The 26949-nt window shown below is 58.1% G+C and overlaps 3 protein-coding genes across 3 annotated transcripts; all 3 read right to left on the reverse strand.

The window, feature by feature from the left end:
* Positions 1-2265: 2265 nt before the first annotated feature.
* On the reverse strand, positions 2266-11562 carry DHX34 (DExH-box helicase 34). The gene is made up of 16 exons (XM_062635997.1): positions 10909-11562; positions 8950-9261; positions 8149-8412; positions 7536-7638; positions 7238-7455; positions 6910-7084; positions 6626-6819; positions 6430-6531; positions 6132-6344; positions 5862-6029; positions 5652-5763; positions 5465-5571; positions 5124-5381; positions 4591-4767; positions 4371-4506; positions 2266-2413 (listed from the first exon to the last, which is right to left on the reverse strand). Exons 1-16 carry the CDS (start codon positions 11557-11559, stop codon positions 2292-2294), a joined length of 3312 nt encoding a protein of 1103 aa, XP_062491981.1. The 5' UTR covers positions 11560-11562; the 3' UTR covers positions 2266-2291.
* Positions 11563-15361: 3799 nt separating this feature from the next.
* On the reverse strand, positions 15362-18124 carry C5AR1 (complement C5a receptor 1). Its single transcript, XM_062635995.1, has 2 exons — positions 18034-18124; positions 15362-16448 (listed from the first exon to the last, which is right to left on the reverse strand). The coding sequence occupies exon 2, from the start codon at positions 16436-16438 to the stop codon at positions 15362-15364; it is 1077 nt and encodes a 358-aa protein (XP_062491979.1). The 5' UTR covers positions 16439-16448; positions 18034-18124.
* A 2695-nt stretch (positions 18125-20819) lies between these two features.
* On the reverse strand, positions 20820-25005 carry LOC134172667 (coiled-coil domain-containing protein 9-like). The gene is made up of 6 exons (XM_062635994.1): positions 24865-25005; positions 24721-24784; positions 23653-23854; positions 23488-23565; positions 22615-22664; positions 20820-20843 (listed from the first exon to the last, which is right to left on the reverse strand). The coding sequence occupies exons 2-6, from the start codon at positions 24781-24783 to the stop codon at positions 20820-20822; spliced, it is 417 nt and encodes a 138-aa protein (XP_062491978.1). The 5' UTR covers position 24784; positions 24865-25005.
* Positions 25006-26949: the final 1944 nt, after the last annotated feature.

Genomic DNA, 26949 nt, shown 5'->3' on the forward strand with positions numbered 1-26949 from the left:
TAGATGATAGGTAGAGAGTTAGATATAGATAGATAGATGATAGATATAGACAGATATAGATGGATAGATGATAGGTAGATAGATACAGATATAGATAGAGATAGATAGATATAGATGATAGGTAGAGTTAGATAGATATAGATATAGATATAGATATATAGATATAGATATAGATATAGATACAGATATAGATAGAGGTACAGATATAGAGATATAGATAGATAGAGATAGATGATAGGTAGATAGAGAGTTAGATACAGATAGAGGTACAGATATAGAGATATAGATAGATAGATAGAGATAGATGATAGGTAGACAGAGAGTTAGATATAGATATAGCTACAGATACAGATAGAGATACAGATATAGATAGAGATATAGATAGAGATAGATGATAGGTAGTTAGATATAGATATAGATATAGATACAGATATAGATAGATAGAGATATAGAGATATAGATAGATATAGATGATAGGTAGATAAAGAGTTAGATATAGATAGAGATATAGATATAGATAGATAGATAGATAGATAGATAGATAGATAGATAGATAGATAGATGATAGATAGATAGATTGATAGATAGATAGATAGAGATGCTCCCAAAGCAGCAGTGAAGAAGAGCCTGACAAGAGGGATATTCCTGGGGAAAACCAGGGAATGCTTTCCCCCTTTTCCTTCTTTTCCCCTGTCTTAACCCGTGCTCAGCTCGAGGAGGAAAGAGAACTCAATCCAATGGGATCACAGAGAGGAAAAAGGAGGACTGGGGGGGGGGAGAACCCAGGGAGGTCTTTATTGGGCTTTCACTGCAAGCACGTTTCCAGCTGGGCTCTGAGGATGGGGAGGGAGGGAGGGAGGAAGGGTTTGCTCCTCTTCCAGCACCAAACCCAAGCCAAATCCAGCCTTTTCCCCCCACCCCCAGGGGGCACAGAGGGCTGAAACCAGGCTCTACCCTGCACCTCCCTTTAAGTGCGTGCCATGAGAGGCCAGCACCATCCTGCAGGTGACCTCCTGAGCCCCAGCCTCCTTGGAGGCCCTTGGTCAGGCAGTGGGGCAGGACCTGGATCATCTTCAGGTCCTTTCCACCCCATCCCATCCTAGGAGACCCTCTGATAACCCACCTTCCTAAAGGGGATGGCAAAGAAATGGGGCTCCTGTAGCCTACAACAGAGCCAGCTGATGGCTGTTGCCATGGCAGGAGCATCTCCATCCCGCCTCGCTGCCATAGCAACGGGGACTCACTCCGAGCATCCTCTCCCTGGCAACACCACTGAAGTGGGGGACACTGCTCTCCCTGTACCCCCAAAGTGGGCTGGGATGGTGCTGAGCTAAGGCCCTGAATGAAGACCCCCAAGCCAATGAATGCCCTCGGGCCAGCACCTCAATGGAATTCCTGCCAGGAATCCAGCAGGGATTCATGACAGGTAAAGGCCAGCACGAAGGGGAGGCCACCCTGGGAGGGAAAAAGGGGAAGAAAGGGAAGAAAACCCATTTAGGAAGGAGAAAAGGGGTTAAACCATGTTAAGCACTCAGCATCCTTACCCTTGCATCTCTTCCCCCCTGCTTCAGCCCGACACAGCACAATAACCAATGCCTCTCTCCACATCCCTGTCCTTATGGGATTTGCTTCCAGAGGGCACAAAGGGGGATGGATTTGCCTTCTTCCAGGCTTTTCCAGCCCCCCCAAACCCATCGGAGCCAGCCCCACCTCCTGGAGGCTTTCTGATGTCAAGGCCACATCGTCTCCCTTGGGATCATCCCAAGGGATGCTCAGGTCACTCGGTCCTGAGATGCGGGATGGGGTTTGGGAGAGGGTTTGAGGCTTGGTGGTGGTCAAGGCCTGGCACAGCCCCCTCTGATGCTCTTCCCATGGGATACAGGAAGGAAAGGAGCCGAGGCAGGGATGAGCCTGGTATTGGAGTGCCACCCACTGGCTGAAACCAGCCCCCAGAGCACCCAAACAACCCCTCTTCCATGCCCATGACACCAAAGGGGAACCCCAAAATCCAAAAGAGAGTTACCCCAACTCTATTTATTTACAAGGGGGTGAAATCGGGGTACACCCCCCCCCCCCAATAGCTGTGGACATGCACTCACACCGAGCCACAGGGGCCACCAGAACACCCCTAAAGCACCAAAGGCAGCCACACTCACCCAACAACAGCAATGGGGTTGGCAGTGTTGAGGTTGGGGGGGGATTATTCCTGTTCTTGGGGGGGGGGGGGGTCCTGGCTTTTCCTTTGGGATAAAGGGGAAGGAGGGGGGGGGGTCCAGGTGCCACCAGCCTGGTCAGTGATGCTGCTTCTTGTGGCGCAGGATCTCGGTGGGGGTGAAGGTGAAGTCCTGCTGGCAGATGGCACAGTGGTAGGGCCGATGGAGGGCTGAGCTCTTGGATGAGCCCTCAGCTGCTTCTTCAGGGGGGGCTGTGGGGAAAAAACGGGATGAGGGCAGGGCTGAGGAGAAGGACTTGGGGTGCTTGGGCCCAGAACCCCTTCTATGGGCTTGGGCTGCAGCAACAGGAGGGTGATGATGCTGAGCTGAGGCCCCACGGGCAGCAGGTGGGGGGGCCTCAGCATCAGGAGGATGTGGGGATGCTGGAGCCTTAAGAATGCTCAGGGGCTGGAGCACCCATATATATATCCATATGGGAGCTGGAGCACCCATATATATATCTCCATATGGGAGCTGGAGCACCTATATATATCCATATGGGAGGAGGAGCACCCATATATATATATCCATATGGGAGGAGGAGCACCCATATATATCTCCATATGGGAGCTGGAGCACCCATATATATATATCCATATGGGAGCTGGAGCACTCATATATATCTCCATATGGGAGCTGGAGCACTCATATATATATATCCATATGGGAACTGTAGCACCCATATATATCTCCATATGGGAGCAGGAGCACCCATATATATCCATATGGGAGCAGGAGTACCCATATATATATCCATATGGGAGCTGGAGCACCCATATATATATCCATATGGGAGCAGGAGCACCCATATATATACCCATATGGGAGCTGGAGCACCCATATATATATCTCCATATGGGAGCTGGAGCACCCATATATATATCTCCATATGGGAGCTGGAGCACCCATATATATATCCATATGGGAGCTGGAGCACCCATATATATATCCATATGGGAGCTGGAGCACCCATATATATATCCATATGGGAGCTGGAGCACCCATATATATACCCATATGGGAGCTGGAGCATCCATATATATCCATATGGGAGCAGGAGCACCCATATATATATCCATATGGGAGCTGGAGCACCCATATATATATCCATATGGGAGCTGGAGCACCCATATATATCCATATGGGAGTTGGAGCACCCATATATATATATATCCATATGGGAGCTGGAGCAACCATATATATATCTATATGGGAGCTAGAGCATCCATATATATCTCCATATGGAAGCTGGAGCACCCATATATATATCTCCATATGGGAGCTGGAGCACCCATATATATATCTCCATATGGGAGCTGGAGCACCCATATATATACCCATATGGGAGCAGGAGCACCCATATATATATCTCCATATGGGAGCTGGAGCACCCATATATATATCTCCATATGGGAGCTGGAGCACCCATATATATACCCATATGGGAGCTGGAGCACCCATATGTATCTCCATATGGGAGCTGGAGCATCCATATATATACCCATATGGGAGCTGGAGCACCCATATGTATCTCCATATGGGAGCTGGAGCACCCATATATATACCCATATGGGAGCAGGAGCACCCATATGTATCTCCATATGGGAGCTGGAGCACCCATATATATATGTATCCATATGGGAGCTGGAGCACCCATATATATATCCATATGGGAGCAGGAGCACCCATATATATCCATATGGGAGCAGGAGTACCCATATATATATCCATATGGGAGCTGGAGCACCCATATATATATCCATACGGGAGCAGGAGCACCCATATGTATCTCCATATGGGAGCAGGAGCTTCCATAGGGAGCCAGGCTGAGAGCATTGGGGCTGGAGGAGAGAAGCTGTGGGGGGGGGTCTGAAGGGGGGACCAAGGCTGCTGGGAATGGGACCTGCATCAGGAATTGGGGCCATAGGACAAGGGGTGATGGGGTCCAGCTGGAAGAGGGGAAGCCCAGGCTGGAGGTAAGGAAGTGGGACACTGGGATGTGTGGAATGGAGGAGGTTTGGATGCCCCATCCCTGGCAGTGTCCAAGGTTGGATGAAGCCTTGGGTGACCCGGTCCAGCACGAGCCATCCCTGCCCATGGCATCAGGTTGGAACTGGGTGATCTCCAGCTCCTTCCCAAGCCCAATTCCAAGCTCACCCTCGGGATGGGGGGTGGGAGGCCGACAGGAGCTCTCATGGCACATGCGTTCCAGAGGGGTGAAGGGCATGTGGAGCTGGCAATGGGGACAGGTCCAGAAGCTCCGCAGGCAGTTGCTGTAGAGGTCTGTGTCCATCTGTGGGGCGCAGAGGGGATGCTCAAGAGGGATGCAGGAGGAACAAAGAGCAGGATGGGGACGGGGGCAAAGGGAGGTACTCACAGCCAAGCAGTTGTAGGTGAGGAAATCAGTGACCCTATGGCCCCCTTTCACCTCGTCGGGTCTCATCTCCAGGCCCTGGAAGAGGCCTGGCACGTGGGGAGCTGCAGCCATGGGCTGAGGCCCAACGTAGAGGTTCTGCTTCTCCAGCGCCGTGAGCTGGTGCAGGCGGTACGGGACCTGCGAGGGGATACGGGGACATGAGGGATGCTCCAGGTTCCCCCCCCCCCCCCCATTTCCCCGTCTCCAAGGCGGGGGGAGATGGGGGCAGAGGCACCTGCATCACGGTCACAAAGGGAATCAAGAAGGGAATTAGGATGGGGAATGGCTGAGGGAATGATGGGGTGTGGAGAAGAGGAGGCTCGGGACACCTTGTAGTGAGGTGGGGTTGGGCTCTGCTCCCAAAGGATAGGATAGGGGAGGTTTAGATGGATATTGGGAAGGCTTCCATCCCCAAAGGGTGCTTGGGGTAAGGCTTGGGCTGGCTGAGCTCAAAGGGCTTTGCTATGAGCCCGTGCTGCAGCGCTGCCCATCACCTTCTCCTGCAGGAAGTCCAGCAGCCCCCGGCTCAGCGCGGACACATCCCTTTGGCTCGGCCTCGGGCCCAGCTCCTCTTCCCCGTGCTCCAGGAGCTGATGGAGGAGCTTTTCCCAAGCACAACGGAGCTGCAGGGCCACGGAGAGCAGGCGCAGGGCATCGTCCGCGTTGGGAACGCTCACCTCCAACCAGCCGTCGGCCACCAGCCGGGTGCAGTCAGCACTGGTGTCCAGGGACTGGGAGAAGAGCAGGAGAGCCTGGAGGAGGAGGAGGAGGTGTGAGGAAGGCTCACACCCAAAGGTGGGCTGGGCTTTGCAGAGGAGGAAGGTGAAGGGCTCACCTGCAGGGCTGGTACCCGCACGCAGTTCACCAGGTAGGGCTTGGTGGTCTCCAGCAGCGAGACGAAGGCGAGGAGCTGGTGGCGGTGGCTCAGCCCCTGCTCAGGGTCTGCAGGGTTGGGGGTCGGTGTGGGATGCAGCCCAACCTCTTCCCATCCTTATCCCAGGCCCTTTGGGTTTGGTTCTCACCTCTGCCCCCTCCCCGTTCCCCTTTCTCCTTAGGGTGAAGCAGCTCCGGGCTGGTGGCGAAGACGGAGGTGGGATGAGGCACGACGCCCGCCTTGCTCCTGGTGTGGAAGAGCTGCAGCAAGAGGGAGCAATGAGGGGGCTGCTGAGGACCAAAGGATGGGGATGGAGCAGAGGAAAAAGAAGGGGGTTTGGGGTTGGTTGGCTCAGGACCTGCTCCGAATCCTTGCGGCTGCCGTTGAAGTGATCCGGCAGAGCCAGCTGCGGGTACAGCCCCCGGCACAGCACCAGCTTGAGCAGGGGGAGCTGAGAGGAGGCCAGGCCCAAACTGGATGCGGCCTGGAGCTCGCTCACGTCGTGCCGGAGCTTGAACTTGACGTCCTGCAAGCAAGGAATGGGAGTCATTGGGGAAGAGGGATGGGGATTCCTGGCCGCTCGCAATCCCTCATCCCGGAGAGGAGAAGGATGCAGGCAAGGGCTCACCTGGATATCGATGCCACGGGAGCCACCATCCTCTTCCTCACCGGAGGAGGCGTCCGCTCCGTGCTGCAGCCGCAGCGTCTTCCTCTTGCGCCCTTCGGTCTCCGTATGGGAACGCCAGAGCCGGTGCAGCTCCCGGCGTTCCCGGTGCCGGCTCCGCCGCTCGTTGGGTTGCTCGGAAGCATCGTCCAGCAGTCGGTGGTCCCGAAGGAGCTCCTGGAACGTGGGAGAAGAAAAAGGATGTGGAGGGCTTCGGGGTGAATTCCAAAGGCAAATCCCAGCCTTCGGAGCGGGTCCTAACCTGGAATTGGCGCCGGAGGTTGGCGGCCTCGTAGAGGCGATGCTCCTCCAAACCCCGCCGCCGGCACCACTTCCGCGAGCTGCCGCCGCGCTCCGACTTCACCTGCGCCGGGAGCAGCGCCGCTGAGCGCCCCGAATCCCCGGCCCCACACATGCAACACACCCCCCACACCCCCCCCTTTTATCCCCAATCCCACCTGGACCCACTCGTTGAAGATGTTGAGCAGCGTCAAGGGGTCCCCATGGGGGCTCTCGAGGGGCTGCCGGGCCGCGGCGCACTCCGGATTGGGGTGCGTGGGGCGCAGGAAGGGGGACGGCACGCTCAGCACCGCAGCCACCGTCAGCGTGGGCTCAGCCAGGCCAAAGAGGGTGCCCAGCACCAGCATCTTACCTGCAGGGTTGTGGGGGGGGGGGGGTCAACCCCCACCCAAAACCTCCATGGGTCTTCACACCATTAAGGGGGTGCCCCTTGGTTACTCACCCACCACCACGTCCACGGGCAGCTGGGCCAGGATGTTCCCAATGGGCGTCAGTTGCTCGGCCTCATCCAGGGCTCCTTGCTCCTTCAGGTACCTCACGGCTGTCTCCAGGCTGGAAGAGGGAGGAGGCTCCAGGAAGGGGAAGGTGCGGGGGTCACCCAGCCCCATGCTCTTCAACTGGAAAAGAATGAGCCCAATGATGATGGGGAGAGCAAAACCCCACACACACACCCCCCCTCCCTTCCAAAAACCACATCACACTCTGGGGGGCTTGAGCCGCATCCTTGAACCCCCTCTTTCCCTCTCTCATCCCCATCTCAGCCCCATTACCTGCAGCACCAGAGCATCCAGAGCCACCCTCTGGATCTCAGGGACGGGATAAGGGGGGAAAGCATCGTAGTCGGACTCAGCATAGAGCCGGTAGCAGACCCCAGGCCCGGTCCTGCCGGCACGGCCCTTGCGCTGCTCGGCGCTGGCCTGGCTGATCCAGAACTCCTGCAGGCGTTGGAGCTTGCCCTGAGGGTCGTAGCTCATCTCCTTCACCTTCCCTGCAGGGAGCAGGATGCGTGGAGAAGCAGGAGGATCCATGGGGATGGGGATGGGGATGGGGATAGGGTGGGTTTTAAACCTGAATCCAGCACGAAGCGCACCCCATCGATGGTCACCGAGGTCTCGGCGATGTTGGTGGAGAGGATGCACTTCCTGACGCCAGGAGGGGCAACATCAAAGACCTGGAGGAGGAGAAACCATGGAGCACCAAAGAGCAGGAGGGGGCACCCCAAGATCCAACCCCCCCCCCCCCCCCCCCCCCCCCCCCCCCCATAAGCAGGTTTGAGCTCTGGGGAGGCCATGGGGATGCTGCAAGGGATGGGGCAGCTCTGCTTGGAGCCAGGCTGAGAGAGCTGGGCTGGGTGAGCCTGGAGAAGGCTCCAGTAAGGGAGCTCCAGTGCCTCAAGGGGCTCCAGGAAACCCTGGAAAAGGGATAAAGGGATGGGACAAGGGCGAATGGGTTCCAGCTGCCAGAGGGGATGGGAGGCAGGAGTTCCTCCCTATGAGGACGGTGGCACAATGGGATGTGGTGAACGGAGAAGGGTTGGATGCTCCACCAAGGCCAGGTTGGACGGGACTTGGAGCCACCTCCTCCATGGAAGGAATCCCATGGCAGCAGCTTGGAATTGGGTGAGCTTTATGGTCCCTTCCCAACCAAACCAGTGGGTGATTCCCCCTTTCCTTTGACCCACCTTATCCTGCTCCGCCACCGAGAGGGTGCTGTGCAACGGGAGCACGATCCAGCGCTGGGTACAGGCAGCGTAAGCCTGCGCTGCCTCCAGCACAGCACCGATCTCAGCCACCCCGCTGAGGAACACGAGCAGGTCCCCCCGCTCCTCGGCGGGGTACTTGTGGTCGATGGCCTGCATGATCCTCAGGTAAGGCATCGGATCCAGGCGTTCCCATTTCCCGGCCTTCCCCGGCGCTTCTTCCTTAGGGATGGGTTGGTAGATGACCTGAGGGAGGGAGGAGGATGGGATTGCGATGGGGTTCGTAGAATCGTTGGGGTTGGAAAGGACCTTGGGATCATCCAGTTCCAACCGGAGGGACACCTCACACTAAACCACGGCACCCAAGGCTCTGTCCAACCTGGACTTGAGCACCGCCAGGGATGGAGCATTCACAGCCTCCCTGGGCAACCCATTCCAGTGCCTCAGCACCCTCACAGGAAAGGATTTCCTCCTTAGATCCAACCTAAACTTCCCCTGTTTGAGTTTGAACCCGTTACCCCTTGTCCTGTCACTGCAGTCCCTAATGAAGAGTCCCTCCCCAGCATCCCTATAGCCCCCCTTCAGACACTGGAAGCTGCTCTGAGGTCTCCATGCAGGCTGATCAGCCCCAACTCCATACAGGAGCTGCTCCATCATCCTCATGGCCTCCTCTGGACTTGTCCCACCAGCTCCACGTCCTTTTGATGCTGAGGACACCGGAACTGCAGCACCCAACGCTCCAGGCGAGCTCTAATCCCAACCGAGATCCTGCTCCGCGCTCACCGAGATGGGAAAGCTCCTGCCGGGCACCTGCAGCACCGGAGCATCCCCGAAGTAGCTCGAGAAGAGGGGGATGTTGATGGTGGCCGACATGAGCACCAGCTTGAGGTCCGGGCGGCGGGGCAGGAGGCGGCGGAGGACCCCCAGGAGGACGTCGCCGTGGAGGTGCCGCTCGTGGACCTCGTCGGCCAGGAGGACGCCGTAGCCCCGCAGCGCCGGGTCCCGCTGCGCCTGCCGCAGCAGCAGCCCCTCGGTCAGGAAGAGCAGGCGGGTGGCCGGGGAACGCGTGCTCTCGAAGCGGATCTGGTACCCGACCTGCCGACGGCAACGAGGGAGGGGATGGAAGGAATCGGGATGAAGTTCGGGGAAAACGGAGGGAGTTCGGGGGAAAATTTGGGTAAAAGCGAAGGAATTGGGATGAAAGTGACGGAATTCGGGTGATATTTGGGTGAAATTGAAGGGATTTGGAAAAAAAATGAGGAAATTTGGACAAAATTTAGGTAAAATTGAAAGAGTTTGGATAACATTCGGGTAAAATTGAAGGGATTTGGATGAAATTTGGATAAGACTGAAGGGATTTGGATGAAATTTGGATAAGATTGAAGGGATTTGGATGAAATTTGGATAAAATTGAAGGGATTTCGATAAAATCTGGATAAAATTGATGGAATTTGGATAAAATCTGAGTAAAATTGAAAGAATTTGGATAAAATTGAAATTTGGACAAAATTTGGATAAAATTGAAGGGATTTTGATAAAATCTGGGTAAAATTGAAGGAATTTGGATATAATCTGAGTAAAATTGAAAGAATTTGGATCAAATTGAAGGAATTTGGACAAAATTTGGATAAGATTGAAGGAATTTGCATAAAAGTGAAGAATTTTGGATAAAATCTGGATAAAATTGAAGTCATTTGGATGAGTTTTGAATAAAATTTGGATAAAATTGAAGGAATTTGGATAAAGTTTGTACAAACTTAAAGGAATTTGGATAAAATTTGCATAAAATGAATTTGGATAAAACCTGTATAAAACTGAAGAATTTTACACAAATTTGAAGACAATTTGGATAAAATTTGGATCAAACTGAAGACACTTGGATAAAAATTTGATAAATTTGAAGCAATTTGAAGACAATTTGGATAAAATTTGGATAACAATGAAATTTGAAGACAATTTGTTTAAAAGCTGGAAAAAAACTGAAGACATTTGAGGACAATTTGGATAAAATCTAGATAAACTGAAGAAATTTGAGGACAATTTGGATAAAACAATAAATCTGAAGACAATTTGCATAAATTTGAAGAAATTTGAAGACAATTTGGCTAAAATTAGGGTAAAATTGAAAAAATGGCTAAAATTTTGGTAAAATTGAAGGAATTTTGATAAAATTGAAGGAATTTGTATAAAATTGAAGGAATTTGTATAAAATTGAAGGAATTTCGATAAAATTGAAGGGATTTCGATAAAATTGAAGGGATTTGGATAAAATTGAAGGAATATGGATAAAATTGAAGGAATTTCGATAAAATTGAAGGAATTTCGATAAAATTGAAGGAATTTCGATAAAATTGAAGGAATTTCGATAAAATTGAAGGAATTTCGATAAAATCTAGGTAAAATTGAATTTGGATAAAACTGAAGAAAGTTGGACAAAATTGAAGGAATTTTGATAAAAGCTAGGTAAAATTGAATTTGGATAAAATTGAAGAACATTGGACAAAATTTGGATAAAATTGAAAGAATTTCAAGAAAATCTGAATAAAATTGACGGAATTTGGATAAAATCCGGGTAAAACTGAAAGAATTCGGATAAAATTGCAGAAATTTGGACGAAATCTGGCTAGGATTGAAGGCATTTGGATAAAAGTGAAGAATTTTGGATACAATCGAAGGCATTTTGATGAACTTGCAGGAATTGCCTCGAGGGAGCAGCCCCTTCCTGCAGCCAGCCCCGCTCACCTGGCTCCCGTACTGGTGCAGGCTCTCCAAGGCCACCCTCTTGGCCAGCGAGACGCAGGCGATGCGGCGGGGTTGGGTGCAAGCCACGTGGCTGTAACCGGCCGCCAGCAGGAATTGGGGCACTTGGGTGGACTTCCCGCAGCCCGTATCCCCCGCCACCAGCACCACTTGGTGCTGAGCCACGGCAGCCAGGAGCCGGTGCCGGAACGGGGCGATGGGAAGGGCAGCGCGTTCGCGTTGGATGCGGAGGAGCTTGGCGAAGCTTTGCTTCTGGTTGAAGTCCAGGTAATGGAGGAGAGCGCCGTGGAATTCCCGGCGGCGTTCCGGAGGGATCGCGGCATCGTCCGCAGCGGGGCACAGCACCGAGAGGTTGATGCGGTAGCGGGGATCGTAACGGGGGGGGAGGAAGAGGCCAGGGGTGCTCGGGGGTGGCTCCGGGGGTGGTTCCCGGCTCGGTCTCCGGCTCTGGAAGCTTCGGAGGCGTTGGAAGAAAGTCCAGAAGTTGGGAATGTCCTGGGAGCCGATGGGATCCTGCCCGTGGAAGTAGAGCTCCTCCAGGCGGCGCCGCGCGCCGGGGCAGTCCCAATCCCAACGGGAAGGGGATGGAGCCCGTTCCCGACGCCCGGAGCTGCTCTCTTTGGACCGAGGCATCGCTGTGGGGCGCAGTCGGAGCCTCCTGTGCCAAGGGAATCAATGGGGTCAATGGGACGGGACCTTCACCGGCTCCAGCCCCAGTCCCTCACCTGTTCCAAGCCCCACTCTGAACCCGCTACGGTCCCGGTCCCGCACCCGTTTTGGACCTGCTCCTGTCCCGGACCCTCACCGGTTCCAGCCCCGGTCCATCCCCGCTCCTTCACTGGCTCCGGACCCGCTCCAGTCCCGTTTCGGACCCGGTCCCTCATCGGCTCCAGCCCCGGTCCCTCACCCGCTCCGGACCCGCTCCAGACCCGCTCCGGTCCCGGTCCCGCACCCGTTTCGGACCCGCTCCAGCCCCGCTCCCTCACTGGCTCCGGACCCGCTCCAGGCCCGTTCCAGGCCCCGCTCCGGCCCCGTTCCAGGCGCACTCCAGCCCCGGTCCCTCATCGGCTCCAGTCCCTCACCCGCTCCGGTCCTGCTCCGGTCCCAGCCCCTCACCGGCTCCAGCCCCGCTCCCTCACCCGCTCCAGTCCCGGTCCCTCACCCGCTCCGGTCCCGGTCCCTCACCCGCTCCGGCCCCGCTCCAGCCCCTGTCCCTCACCCACTCCGGCCCCGCTCCAGACGCGCTCCGGTCCCGGTCCCGCACCCGTTTCGGACCCGCTCCAGCCCCGCTCCCTCACTGGCTCCGGACCCGCTCCAGTCCCGTTCCAGGCCCCGCTCCAGCCCCGGTCCCCCACCGGCTCCAATCCCGGTCCCTCACAAGTTCCGGCCCCACTCCGGTCCCAGCCCCTCACCGGCTTCAGGCCCCGCTCCGGTCCCGGTCCCTCACCCGCTCCGGCCCCGTTCCAGGCCCCGCTCCGGTCCCGGTCCCGCACCCGCTCCGGTCCCGTTCCAGGCCTCGCTCCCATCCAGCTCCGGTCCCAGCCCCTCACCGGCCCCAGACCCGCTCATGCTCCGTTCCAGGCCCCGCTCCGGTCCCGGTCCCTCACCGGCTCCAGCCCCGCTCCAGGCCCCAGTCCGGCCCCGCTCCAGTCCCAGCCCCTCACCGGCTCCAGGCCCCGCTCCAGCCCCGGTCCCCCACCGGCTCCAGCCCCGGTCCCTCACCGGCCCCAGACCCGCTCATGCTCCGTTCCAGGCCCCGCTCCGGCCCCGCTCCGGTCCCAACCCCTCACCGGCTCCAGGCCCCGCTCCAGCCCCGCTCCGGCCCCGCTCCGGTCCCGCTCCAGGCCCCGCTCCGGTCCCAGCCCCTCACCGGCCCCAGGCCCGTTCCTGCCCCGTTCCAGGCCCCGCTCCGGTCCCGGTCCCTCACCCGTTCCGGCCCCGTTCCAGGCCCCGCTCCGGTCCCAGCCCCTCACCGGCTCCAGGCCCCGCTCCGGCCCCGGTCCCTCACCGGCTCCGGCCCCGCTCCGGTCCCAGCCCCTCACCGGCCCCAGCCCCGTTCCGGCCCCATTCCAGGCCCCGCTCCGGCCCCGCTCCGGTCCCAACCCCTCACCGGCTCCAGGCCCCGCTCCGGTCCCGTTCCGGCCCCGCTCCGGTCCCGCTCCAGGCCCCGCTCCGCTCCCCCGGGGCCGGGCTGGCTCCGCGCTCGCAGCGCACCGACAGGAAGCACCGCCGTGCCGCCAGGGGGCGCCCAAGAGCCGGAGGGGCTCAAGGGGCGGGGCGGGGCGGGGCGAGGGGCGGGGCTTCCCGGAGCTGCCCGGCCCCGCCTTAACCCCTGCGTGTCCCCAGATGCCCCCCAGATCCCCCCATATCCCCCTTTTTCCCCCATATCCACCCATATACCCCCATATCCCCCCCATATCCCTCCATATCCCCCATATCCACCCATATACCCCCCATATCCCCCCTATCCCCCCATATCTCCCCCATATCCCCCCCTATCTCCCCATATCCCCCCCATATCCCCCCATGTCCCCCCCACATCCCCCATATCCCCCCATATCCTCCCCATATCCCTCCATATCCCCCATATCCACACATATACCCCCCATATCCCCCCTATCCCCCCATATCACACCCATATCCCCCCCATGTCCCCCCCATATCCCCCCCATATCCCCCCATAACCCCCCATATCTCCCCCATATCCCCCCATCTCCCCATATCCCCCCCATATTCCCCCATATCCACCCATATACCCCCCATATCCCCCCTATCCCCCCATATCACACCCATATCCCCCCCATGTCCCCCCCATATCCCCCCATAACCCCCCATATCTCCCCCATATCCCCCCCTATCTCCCCATATCCCCCCCATATCCCCCCATAACCCCCCATATCTCCCCCATATCCCCCCCTATCTCCCCATATCCCCCCATATTCCCCCCTATCTCCCCATATCCCCCCCATATCCCCCCATGTCCCCCCCACATCCCCCCATATCCCCCCATATCCTCCCCATATCCCACCATATCCCCCCCATATCCCACCATATCCCCCCATATCCCACACATATCCCCAACTCCCCCCTCCATCCCCACTGATGCCCAACGGCCCCCTCCATCCCCATTGATACCCAACTGCCCCCTCCATCCCCATTGATGCCCAACGGCCCCCTCCATCCCCACTGATACCCAACGGCCCCCTCCATCCCCATTGATACCCAACGGCCCCCTCCATCCCCACTGATACCCAACTGCCCCCTCCATCCCCATTGATACCCAACTGCCTCCTCCATCCCCACTGATACCCAGCTGCCCCCTCCATCCCCACTGATACCCAGCTGCCCCCTCCATCCCCATTGATACCCAACGGCCCCCTCCATCCCCATTGATGCCCAACTGCCCCCTCCATCCCCACTGATACCCAACTGCCCCCTCCATCCCCATTGATGCCCAACTGCCCCCTCCATCCCCACTGATACCCAGCTGCCCCCTCCATCCCCATTGATACCCAACGGCCCCCTCCATCCCCATTGATGCCCAACAGCCCCCTCCATCCCCACTGATACCCAACTGCCCCCTCCATCCCCATTGATACCCAACGGCCCCCTCCATCCCCATTGATACCCAACTGCCCCCTCCATCCCCACTGATACCCAGCTGCCCCCTCCATCCCCATTGATACCCAACGGCCCCCTCCATCCCCACTGATACCCAACTGCCCCCTCCATCCCCATTGATACCCAACTGCCCCCTCCACACCCATTGATGCCCAACTGCCCCCTCCATCCCCATTGATGCCCAACTGCCCCCTCCATCCCCATTGATACCCAACTGCCCCCTCCATCCCCACTGATACCCAACTGCCCCCTCCATCCCCACTGATACCCAACTGCCCCCTCCATCCCCATTGATGCCCAACGGCCCCCTCCATCCCCATTGATACACAACTGCCCCCTCCATCCCCATTGATGCCCCACTGCCTCCTCCATCCCCAACCACCTCCATTGATCTCACACCCCCCGCCATGGGTCAGATCCCAGCCCCCATGGCGAGGAATGGGGCCGGAAAGGCCGCGGTGCCTCTTGCGTCACCGCTGGCTCCTTGGCAACCCGAGCAGCAGGAACGTTGCTCAATGCCCCACCGAAAAGCAGAACCAAGGCCCCGGGGGGCTTGTGGGAGCTCCAGGGTTTATTGGTGACGGTGCTTGTGGCTATGAGGATGCCATAGGGGGGTGAAGGAGAGGCAGGACCCCATTAGTTGGGTGATGGAGAGGGGTTTACCTATGGAGATGTAAGGCTGGGAGGCCGAACAGCTCCTATGGGGCTGGATATAGGGAGGATGGAGAAGCAGGAGGATGCGGTGCTGTGCGCGAAGCCAACTCCCAAAGGGGACCTCCTCTTCTATGGGGCCCCATTGGGCGCCCCTCGGCGCTCACACCCCGGTGCTGACGCTGTGCTCCTCGGCGGTGGCCATGCTCTTGACCCGGCTCTCCCCGGTGGCGACGGTGGTGCTGGCGGTGGGGTCATCGCTCAGCGCCCCGCGCAGCACCGCCCGCCACGACCGCCACAAGCGGGCCTTGAAGTCCTGCCCCATCACCACGTAGATGACGGGGTTGACGCAGCTGTTGATGTAGGCGACGCCGGCTACGGCGGCGTCGGCGTCGGCGGCGCCTTTGTAGAGCGCGCTGCGCGGGTGGCAGGCCGCCAGGATGAGCCCCACCACGTGGTAGGGCAACCAGCAGGCGAAGAAGCTGACGATGACCACCAAGACGAGCTTGGTGGCCCGTTGCGAGCGGGCGAAGCCTTTGCTCCGCACGCGCGCCAAGAGCGTGCCGTAGCACGCGGTGATGACGGCGAAGGGCACGGCGAAGCCCAAGACGAAGCGGGCGCCGGCGGTGAGCAGCTCGGCCAAGCGCTGGTGCCGGACGCCGATGGGAGCGTAGTCAAGGACGCAGGTGGTCTTGAGGGCGAAGGCGTCGCGGCGCGTGGTGCGGAAGGCGAAGGACGGCGCCGTGAGCGCCGCCGCCAGGGCCCAGGCGCCGGCGCTGAGCGCTCGCGCCAGCGCCGGCCGGCGGTGGTTGTGGCACCAAACGGGGCGAGCCACCAGGGCGCAGCGGTCGGCGCTGATGGCCGTGAGGAGCAGGACGCTGGCGAACATGTTGAGGATGGTGAGGGAGGGCAGGAGCTTGCAGGCGAAGAGGCCCAAGGGCCAATGGTGGTCCCAAGCCAACGGTAGAGCCAAGAAGGGCAGCGCCAAGCAACACAAGAGGTCGGCCACCGAGAGGTTGAGGAACCAGACGCCGTTGACGGTGCGGTGCAGCTCGAAGGCCGTCACCCAGATGACGGCGCCGTTGCCGAGGACGCCCAGGAGGAAGATGAGGGTGTAGAGGGCCAGCACGGCGCGGTGGCCCGGCGGCACCGCGTAGGAGTCCAGCTCGTAGATGTCGTAGTCGTCCCACATGGAGTCGTTGGCGGAGGTGGTGTTGGGTAAGAGGAAGTCCAAGTCCATCGTGGAGCTCCTGGGGTTGGGAATAACCCGGTGTGAGGCAGTGGTGGGTTGGAAGGACCTTCATTGGTACCTACTCTATGCACCATGGGCAATGGCATCTTCACCAATGGGTTTTGGGTTGGAAGGACCTTCATTGGTACCTACTCTGGGCACCATGGACAATGGCATCTTCACCAGACCAAGGGGCTCAAAGGCCCACAATGGGTTTTGAGTTGAAAGGACCCTCAATGATCGCCCAAGGTTCCATGGGCACCAAACCAAGGTGCTCAAAGCCCTACAATGGGTTTTAGGTTGGAAGGACCTTCATTGGTACCTACTCTGGGCACCATGGCCAATGGCATCTTCACCAATGGGTTTTGGGTTGGAAGGACCTTCATTGGTACCTACTCTATGCACCATGGGCAATGGCATCTTCACCAGTGGGTTTTGGGTTGGAAGGACCCTCAAGGATCACCCAAGGTGCCATGGGCAAGGGCATCTCCACTAAACCAAGGTGCTCGAAGCCCCATATATCATGTCCTACAATGGGTTTGGGGTTGGAAGGACCTTCATTGGTACCTACTCTATGCACCATGGGCAAGGGCATCTTCAACAGACCATGATCCTCAAAGGTCCACAATGGGTTTTGGGTTGGAAGGACCCTCAATGACCATCCAAGGTGCCATGGGCAAGGGCATCTCCACCAAACCAAGGGGCTCAAAGGCCCATATATCATGTCCTACAATGGGTTTTGGGTTGAAGGGACCTTCATTGGTACCTACTCTATGCACCATGGGCAATGGCATCTTCACCAGTGGGTTTTGGGTTGGAAGGACCCTCAAGGATCACCCAAGGTGCCATGGGCAAGGGCATCTCCACTAAACCAAGGTGCTTGAAGCCCCATATATCATGTCCCACAATGGGTTTGGGGTTGGAAGGACCCTCAATGACCTCCCAATTCAACCCGGAGCTGGAAAGCATCCCCATAAACCAGCTCTCCCGTATGCCCATCAGCATCCCCCCTCCATCCACCCCATCCCTGCCCCTCCAAAGCAGTCCCATGGGATGCTCCTCCACCCATGCCCCCCCGCCCCACTGTTGTCCCTATGGCCACCAGGAAGCCAGCATTGCCCCACTTCCTCGCCCCACTTCCCCCCTCCCCTCAATGGCGCAAGAGCTCGGATGAGGAAACACCAAAGGAGCTTCTCCAGCCCCCAGGGAGGGGACCCCGGGATTGGATCCCATGGGATAAGGAGAAACCCCCTCAAGTGGGAATGGGGCAACGCTGAAGGGGGGAACTCCAAGGGAAGGCTTGGGAATGATCCAGGGATCCGGAGCATGGGAAGAGGCCATCATCCCCCATCATCATCATCATCGATCATCATTGATCATCATCATCATCATCGATCATCATTGATCATCATCATCATCATCATCATCATCATCATCATCATCATCATCCATCAAATGCACAGGAGCCGCCACCGCCTCCCTCCTGCCCTCCATGGGTAAACTCCACCCCAGGCGAGCCCCATGGGAATGGGGTGGATGGCGAGCCCCACGATCCCACCTTTTCCCCCTATCCCATCCCAAGGAACCCATCGCCACCCCCTTACCTGCGGCCCGGCGCTGCAGCCCCGTGCCCGGTGCCGTCCCCACCGGCTTTTATATGGGGCCGGCCAAGGGGAAGGAAGAGGAGGAGGAGGAAGAAGAAGAAGAAGAAGAAGAGATCGGCCCCAAACCACTGTTGGGGGGCGGGGAAAGGGGCTGGGAAGGCTCCGGATCCCAATGGGATGAGGGGAGGGTGGGGGGGGGGATCCCCAATGGACCCCCTTCCATGAGGAGGGAGGAGCGGGAGGGCTCCACCAGCCCCAACCCCCTCATTTTAGAGCCCCCAAACTCCTCTTTTCACCCCAAAATCCAGGAGCATCCCCCCCCCCCCCCAACAGGGAGCTTTCTATTAGCGGGATTCCCCCCCCCCCCCCCCCCGGTTTCCCAGGCATGGACAAGAGGGGGACCCCAGGAGCAAAGGGGGGACCCTGGAGTTAAGGGGGGACCAGGGGCTAAAAGGGGGAGCCAGGGGTTAAAGGGGTCCCAGGGGTTAAAGGGGGGACCCAGGGGCTAAAGGGGGACCCAGGGGCTAAAGGGGGGACCCTGAGGCTAAAGGGGGACCCAGGGGTTAAAGGGGTCCCAGGGGTTAAAGGGGGGACCCTGAGGCTAAAGGGGGACCCAGGGGTTAAAGGGGGGACCCTGAGGCTAAATGGGGACCCAGGGGTTAAAGGGGGCCCAGGGGTAAAAGGGGGGCCCAGGGGTTAAAGGGGGGACCCTGGGGCTAAAGGGGGACCCAGGGGTTAAAGGGGGGACCCTGAGGCTAAAGGGGGGACCCAGGGGCTAAAGGGGGACCCAGGGGTTAAAGGGGGGACCCTAAGGCTAAAGGGGGGCCAGGGGTAAAAGGGGGACCCTGAGGCTAAAGGGGGCCCAGGGATAAAAGGGGGACCCTGGGGCTAAAGGGGGACCCAGGGGCAAAAGGGGGACCCAGGGGTTAAAGGGGGACCCTGAGGCTAAAGGGGGGACCAGGGGGTAAAAGGGGGACCCTGAGGCTAAAGGGGGGACCCAGGGGTTAAAGGGGGACCCAGAACTAAAGAGGGGACCCAGGGGTTTAAGGGGGACCCCAGGGGCTAAAGGGGGTTCCCTGGATCTGTGTGGGGATGCCTGGATCAATGTCAGGATCCCGGGATCAATGTTGGGATCCCGGGATCAATGTCAAGATGCTCAGGATCAATGTCGGGATCCCCGGGATCAATGTCAGCATCCCTGGATCAGTGTCAGGATCCCGGGATCAATGCCAGGATGCTCAGGATCAATGTTGGGATCCCCGGATCAGTGTCAGGATCCTGGATCAATGTCGGGATGCCCAAATCAATGTCAGGATGCTCGGGATCAATGTCAGGATCCCAGGCTCACCATTGGGATCCCGGGATCAATGTCAGGATGCCCGGATCAATGCTGGGATCCTGGATCAATGTCAGGATCCTGGATCAATGTTGGGATGTTGGGATCAGTGTCGGGATTCCGGGATCAATGCCAGGATCCTGGATCAGTGTCAGGATGCCCGGATCAATGTCGGGATGCTCGGGATCAATGTCGGGATGCTCGGGATCAGTGTCAGGATCCCGGATCAATGCCAGGATCCTGGATCAGTGTCAGGATGCCCGGATCAATGTCGGGATGCTCGGGATCAGTGTCAGGATCCTGGATCAATGTCGGGATCCTGGATCAGTGTCAGGATGCCCAGATCAATGTCGGGATGCTCGGGATCAATGTCGGGATCCCCAGATCAGTGTCAGGATCCTGGATCAGTGTCGGGATGCCCGGATCAATATTGGGATGCTCAGGATCAATGTCAGGATGCTCGGGATCAGTGTCAGGATCCCCAGATCAGTGTCAGGATCCTGGATCAATGTTGGGATCCTGGATCAATGTCAGGATGCCCGGATCAATGTCGGGATGCTCGGGATCAATGTCGGGATCCCCAGATCAGTGTCAGGATCCCGGATCAATACCAGGATCCTAGATCAGTGTCGGGATGCCCGGATCAATGTCGGGATGCACGGGATCAATGTCAGCATCCCTGGATCAGTGTCAGGATGCCCGGATCAATATCGGGATGCTCGGGATCAATGTCGGGATCCCCAGATCAGTGTCAGGATCCTGGATCAATGTCGGGATGCTCGGGATCAATGCCAGGATCCTGGATCAATGTCGGGATCCTCGGATCAATGTCGGGATCCTGGATCAATGTCAGGATGCTCGGGATCAATGTCAGGATGCTCGGGATCAGTGTCAGGATCCCCAGATCAGTGTCAGGATCCTGGATCAATGTTGGGATCCTGGATCAGTGTCAGGATGCCCGGATCAATGTCGGGATCCCCAGATCAGTGTCAGGATCCCGGATCAATACCAGGATCCTGGATCAGTGTCAGGATGCCCGGATCAATATCGGGATGCTCGGGATCAATGTCAGGATCCCCAGATCAGTGTCAGGATACTGGATCAATGTCGGGATCCTGGATCAGTGTCAGGATGCCCGGATCAATATCGGGATGCCCGGATCAATGTTGGGATGCTCGGGATCAATGTCAGGATGCCGGGATCAGTGTCGGGATCCCAGGCTCACCATCGGGATCCCGGGATCCCGGCTCCAGCCCGGAGCCATTGCAGACTTTTATTAACAAACACCCGGGGTCTCCCCCCCCCCGACCCTGGACCCGGCTCCAGGATCGGGCCCCCCCCCCCCCCCGCGAGCGCCGGCGCTTCCCAAGGGATGCGGGGGGGGGGGGGGGGGGCTTTTCCCCCCTTCCCGGTGCTTCCAGCGGCTCCCAAGGTCCTGGTGCGGTTGGGATCAGGGTGGGAGAGAGCGGTGGTCCTGGGGGGAGAGCGGGAGTGAGGGGGGAATGGGAACGGGAATGGGAAAGCGGAATGGGAAATGGGAAAGGGAACGGGGAATGGGAAAGGGAATGGGAAAGGGAACGGGAATGGGGAATGGGAAAGGGAATGGGATCGGGAAAGGGAACAGGAATGGGGAATGGGAATGGGATTGGGAAAGGGAACAGGAATGGGGAATGGGAATGGGGACGGGGAATGGGAACGGGGGAAAGGAGAAAGGAAAAGAGAAAGGAAAAAGGGAAGAGAAAAAGAAGGAAGGGATGGGGACAGGGAAGAAGGAGGAAGGGAAAGGAGGAAGGGAAAAAGGGGAAAGGAAAAGGGAAAGAGGAGAAAGAGAAAAGGAGAAAGGGGAAAAGGGGAAGGAGAAAGGGAAAGAGGAGAAGGGAAAAGGGAAAGAGGAAGCAGAAAGGGAAAGAGAAAGGGAAAGAGGAGAAGGAGAAAGGGAAAGAGAAAGGGAAAGAAAAAGGGAAAGAGGAGAAGGAGAAAGGGAAAGAAAAAGGGAAAAGAGAAAGGGAAAGAAAAAGGGAAAGAGAAAGGGAAAGAGGAGGAGGGGAAAGGGAAAGAGAAAGGGAAAGAAAAAGGGAAAAGAGAAAGGGAAAGAAAAAGGGAAAGAGAAAGGGAAAGAGGAGAAGGAGAAAAGGAAAGAAAAAGGGAAAAGAGAAAGGGAAAGAAAAAGGGAAAGAGAAAGGGAAAGAGGAGGAGGGGAAAGGGAAAGAGAAAGGGAAAGAAAAAGGGAAAGAGAAAGGGAAAGAGGAGGAGGGGAAGGGAAAGAGGGGAAAAGAATAAGAGGGAATGAGAAAGAGATGGGGAAAAAGAACGAGGGGGGGAACAGAAGTGAGGGGAAGGGGAATGGGAAAGAGGAAGGGAAAGAGGTGAAAGAGGGAAAGGAGAAAGGGAAAGAGGATGGGAATGAGAAAGGAGTAAGAGGGAACGAGAAAGGGATGGGGAAAAAGAATGAGAGGAGGGAGAACAGCAGTGAGGGGAAGGGGAAAGAGGAAGAGAAAGGAAAAGAGGGGAAGGAGAAAGGGAAAGAGAAGGGAAAAGGGAAAGAGAGGAAGAGGAAAGGGAAACAGAAAGGGCAAGAAGGAGAAAGGGAAAGAGAAAGGGAAAGAGGGGAAGGGAAAGGGAAAGAAGGGAAGGGAAAAGGGGAAGAAGAAAAGGGAAAGAGAAGGGAAAAGGGAAAGAGGGGAAGGGAAAAGGGAAAGGGGAAAGGGAAAAGGGAAAGAGGAGAAGGGAAAAGGGAAAGAGGGGAAGGGAAAAGGGAAAGGGGAAAGGGAAAAGGGAAAGGGAAAAGGGAAAAGGGAAAGGGAAAAGGGAAAGGGAAAAGGGAAAGGGAAAAGGGAAAATGGAAAGGAAAAGGGAAAGGGAAAAGGGAAAGAGGAGAAGGGAAAAGGGAAAGAGGAGAAGGGAAAAGGGAAAGGGAAAAGGGAAAGGGAAAAGGGAAAAAGGAAAGAGGGGAAGGGAAAAGGGAAAGAGGAGAAAAAAGGGAAAGAGGAGAAGGAGAAAGGGAAAGAGAAAGAGAAGAAGCAAGCTCATGAGAAGGCGCTGCTGATCCCGACCCCGACCCCATCCCCATCCCCACGGGCGCTGCGGGGCGGTCCCGCTCCAGCCCCGCTTTCCCAACCCTTCTCCCGCCCCCCCCATCCCCATCCCTTGGGAAGCAGCCCGGGAAGGCAGGGAAATACCGGGAGCCGGAGGCGAAGCGGCCGCAGCGAGCCCCGGCCCCGCTACGAGCGCCTACGGAAACGCACCCGGTGGAAGCCCGTGATCTCCACGGAGCCCGGAGCCGCGTCCGCGGAGCCTGCGGCAGGGAAACGGCGAAGGGACCGGGATCGGGATCGGGACCGGGATCGGGATCGGGACCGGGACCGGGATCGGGACCGGATCCACCCCAGCCCGGCCGTGGAGACCGCGGCAGAGCCCGGTCCCTCCCCTTGAGCTCTGGGACCCCCACTTTAGCTCCAGGTCCCCCCCTTTAACTCCAGGTTCCCCCCTTTAGCTCCTGAACCCCACTTTAGCTCCAGCCCCCCCTTTAGCTCCAGGTCCCCCCCTTTAGCTCCTGAACCCCACTTTAGCTCCAGGTCCCCCCCTTTAGCTCTTGAACCCCCCTTTAGCTCCAGGCCCCCCCCTTTAGCTCCTGAACCCCCCTTTAGCTCCAGGCCCCCCCCTTTAGCTCCTGAACCCCCCTTTAGCTCCAGCCCCCCCTTTAGCTCCAGGTCCCCCCCTTAGCTCCAGCCCCCCCTTTAGCTCCAGGTCCCCCCCTTTAGCTCCTGAACCCCCCTTTAGATCCAGGTCCCCCCTTTAGCTCCAGCCCCCCCTTTAGCTCCAGCCCCCCCTTTAGCTCCAGGACCCCCCCTTTAGCTCCAGCCCCCCCTTTAGCTCCAGGTCCCCCCCTTTAGTTCCTGAACCCCCTTTAGCTCCAGGTCCCCCCCTTTAGCTCCTGAACCCCCCTTTAGCTCCAGGCCCCCCTTTAGCTCCAGGTCCCCCCTTTGGCTCCAGGTCCCCCCACCCTTTAGCACCAGGGTCCCCCCTTTAGCTCTGGGTCCCCCCCTTTAGCTCCAAGGCCCCCATTTAGTTCCAGGGATCCCCCTTTATCTCTGGGACACCCCCCCCCCCCCCAGCACCTCTCATCCCATCCTCCTCCTCCTGCTCCGCATTGGGCCTTGCTTCATCCCTCGGGGGGGGCTCCAGGGGGCTCAGCCCTATAGAATGGGGGGGGGGGGAACCAGGGTGAAGCTCCCTTGTCCCCCCCTTATCTGGTGCCCCCCTCCTTAGGGATAGGGACGCACTGGAGGGGGGTTCCTCCTTGCTCAGTGGCTCTGTGGTGCCTGCATCCTCCTCCTCTTCCTCTTCCTCCTCGCTGCCATCTTCCTCATCTTCATCCTCTTCGCTCACATCCTCCCATTGCTCTTCCTCCTCCTCCTCCTCCTCTTCCTCCTGGCTCAGGGAATGGGGGGGGTCCAGGGGGGTCCTGGTTGGTGTCTCCTCTGTCTATGGGCATCGAAAAGGGGGGGATCAGAGGGGTATCGGGGTGGGGGGGTACCAGGATACAGGGATGGGGGATGCTGGGACACTGGGATGGAGGTACTGGGATAGGAGGTTTGGGACACCAGGAAGGAGGGTACAGGGATGGGGTTACCAGGGCACCAGGATACTGGGATGTGGGGCACCAGGATGAAGGGTATTGGGGTACCAGGATGGGGGACACTGGGGTTGGGGGTATCAGGGTACAGGGATGGGGGGTACCAGGGCACTGGGATACAGGGATGGGGGGTACCAGGGCACTGGGATACAGGGATGGGGGGCACCAGGGCACTGGGATACAGGGATGGGGGGCACCAGGGCACTGGGATACAGGGATGGGGGGCACCAGGGCACCGGGATACGGGGATGGGGGGCACCAGGGCACTGGGATACAGGGATGGGGGGTACCAGGGCACTGGGATACAGGGATGGGGGGCACCAGGGCACCGGGATACGGGGATGGGGGGTACCAGGGCACCAGGATACAGGGATGGGGGGTACCAGGGCACCGGGATACGGGGATGGGGGGTACCAGGGCACCGGGATACGGGGATGGGGGGTACCAGGGCACCGGGATACAGGGATGCAGGGTACCACGGCACCGGGATACAGGGATGGGGGGTACCACGGCACCGGGATACAGGGATGGGGGGTACCATGGCACCGGGATACAGGGATGCAGGGTACCAGGATACAGGGATGGGGGGTACCAGGGCACCGGGATACGGGGATGGGGGGGTACCAAGGCACTGGGATACGGGGATGGGGGGGTACCAAGGCACCGGGATACGGGGATGGGGGGCACTGGGATGCTCTGAGCCCCATTGCTTCACCTCCCAGCTCTCGGTTGCAGGTGCTTCTGCCGGCTCCTTCTCCTCCCATCGGTTGTCGTGCATGCTGCAGGGCGAGATTCCAGCCGCTGGGAGACTCCATAGGGAATGGATTCCCCCCCCCCCCCGCCCTGGGACCCACTGGACCTGTAGGACTTGGCCCCCAGGCCCCGGCCCCGGGGCTTCTGCTGGGGCAGGAATTCAGCCAGGGTGGGGGGTTTGGGTGCTGGGCGCTGGAGCTCATCCCTAGATCCCGAATCCCAGGATGGGGCGGCCGCGGAGCCTTCCAGGAACCTGGAATTGAACCAGGACACGGTGACAATGGGGAATGGGAGACAATGGGGAATGGGTGCCAGTGGCTACGGGTGACAATGGCCATGGGTGCCAATGGGAGATGGGTGCTGATGGCCATGGGTGTCAATGGGAGATGGATGCCGATGGCCATGGGTGCCAATGGGAGATGGATGCCGATGGCCATGGGTGCCAATGGGAGATGGGTGCCCACGGCCATGGGTGTCAATGGGAGATGGATGCCCATGGGAGATGGATGCCCATGGCCATAGGTGCCAATGGGAGACTGGTGCCGATGGCCAAGGGTGTCAATGGGAGATGGGTGCCAATGGCCATGGGTGTCAATGGGAGATGGGTGCCCATGGGAGATGGATGCCAATGGCCATGGGTGTCAATGGGAGATGGATGCCCATGGCCATGGATGTCAATGGGAGATGGATGCCAATGACCATGGCTGCCAATGGGAGAGATGCCGATGGCCATGGGTGTCAATGGCAGATGGGTGCAGATGGCCATGGGTGCCAATGGGAGATGGATGCCAATGGCCAAGGGTGTCAACGGGAGATGGATGCCAGTGGCCATGGGTGTCAATGGGAGATGGATGCCGATGGCCATGGGTGTCAATGGGAGATGGATGCCCATGGCCATGGGTGCCAATGGGAGATGGGTGCCAATGGGAGATGGGTGCCAATGGCCATGGGTGTCAATGGCAGATGGGTGCCAATGGCCATGGGTGTCAATGGCAGATGGGTGCCAATGGCCATGGGAGTCAATGGCAGATGGGTGCCCACGGCCATGGGTGTCAATGAGAGATGGGTGCCAATGGGAGATGGGTGCCAATGGCCATGGGTGTCAATGGCAGATGGGTGCCAATGGCCATGGGTGCCAATGGCAGATGGGTGCCCACGGCCATGGGTGCCAATGGGAGATGGATGTCCATGGCCATGGGTGTCAATGGGAGATGGATGCCCATGGCCATGGGTGCCAATGGGAGATGGATGCCCACGGCCATGGGTGTCAATGGCAGATGGGTGCCCACGGCCATGGGTGTCAATGGCAGATGGGTGCCCACGGCCATGGGTGTCAATGGCAGATGGGTGCCCACGGCCATGGGTGTCAATGGCAGATGGGTGCCAATGGCCATGGGTGTCAATGGGAGATGAGTGCCCACGGCCATGGGTGTCAATGGCAGATGGATGCCAATGGCCATGGGTGTCAATGGGAGATGGGTGCCCATGGCCATGGGTGTCAATGGGAGATGGATGCCCATGGCCATGGGTGCCAATGGGAGATGGATGCCCATGGAAGATGGATGCCCATGGCCATGGGTGTCAATGGGAGATGGATGCCCATGGAAGATGGATGCCCATGGCCATGGGTGTCAATGGGAGATGGATGCCCATGGAAGATGGATGCCCATGGCCATGGGTGTCAATGGGAGATGGATGCCCATGGCCATGGATGTCAATGGGAGATGGATGCCAATGACCATGGCTGCCAATGGGAGAGATGCCGATGGCCATGGGTGTCAATGGCAGATGGGTGCCAATGGCCATGGGTGCCAATGGCAGATGGGTGCCCACGGCCATGGGTGTCAATGGCAGATGGGTGCCAATGGCCATGGGTGTCAATGGGAGATGGATGCCCATGGCCATGGGTGTCAATGGGAGATGGGTGCCAATGGGAGATGGATGCCAATGGCCATGGGTGTCAATGGCAGATGGGTGCCAATGACTATGGGTGTCAATGGGAGATGGGTGTCCATGGCCATGGGTGTCAATGGGAGATGGATGCCCATGGCCATGGGTGCCAATGGGAGATGGGTGCCAATGGCCATGGGTGTCAATGGGAGATGGATGCCCATGGCCATGGGTGTCAATGGGAGATGGGTGCCAATGGGAGATGGGTGCCCACGGCCATGGGTGTCAATGGCAGATGGGT

This window comes from Pezoporus occidentalis, unplaced genomic scaffold, assembly GCF_034315485.1.
Source record: "Pezoporus occidentalis ecotype Australia unplaced genomic scaffold, CSIRO_AGI_Poc_V1 ctg461, whole genome shotgun sequence".
NCBI classification, from domain to species: Eukaryota; Metazoa; Chordata; class Aves; order Psittaciformes; family Psittacidae; genus Pezoporus; species Pezoporus occidentalis.

Excerpts from the sequence above, each read along its gene's own strand:
- C5AR1 (XM_062635995.1), bottom strand. The coding sequence starts at position 16,438 with ATGGACTTGGACTTCCTCTTACCCAACACCACCTCCGCCAACGACTCC.
- LOC134172667 (XM_062635994.1), bottom strand. The coding sequence starts at position 24,783 with ATGCACGACAACCGATGGGAGGAGAAGGAGCCGGCAGAAGCACCTGCA. Across the intron at positions 23,855-24,720 it reads CTGCAACCGAGAGCTGGGAG|ACAGAGGAGACACCAACCAG; the intron begins GTGAAGCAATGG and ends CGATGCCCATAG. Across the intron at positions 22,665-23,487 it reads GGAGGAGGATGGGATGAGAG|GCTCCGCGGACGCGGCTCCG; the intron begins GTGCTGGGGGGG and ends TCCCTGCCGCAG.
- DHX34 (XM_062635997.1), bottom strand. The coding sequence starts at position 11,559 with ATGCCTCGGTCCAAAGAGAGCAGCTCCGGGCGTCGGGAACGGGCTCCA. Across the intron at positions 7,085-7,237 it reads TGGATGCTCTGGTGCTGCAG|TTGAAGAGCATGGGGCTGGG; the intron begins GTAATGGGGCTG and ends ATTCTTTTCCAG. Across the intron at positions 4,507-4,590 it reads TCACCTACAACTGCTTGGCT|ATGGACACAGACCTCTACAG; the intron begins GTGAGTACCTCC and ends TGCGCCCCACAG.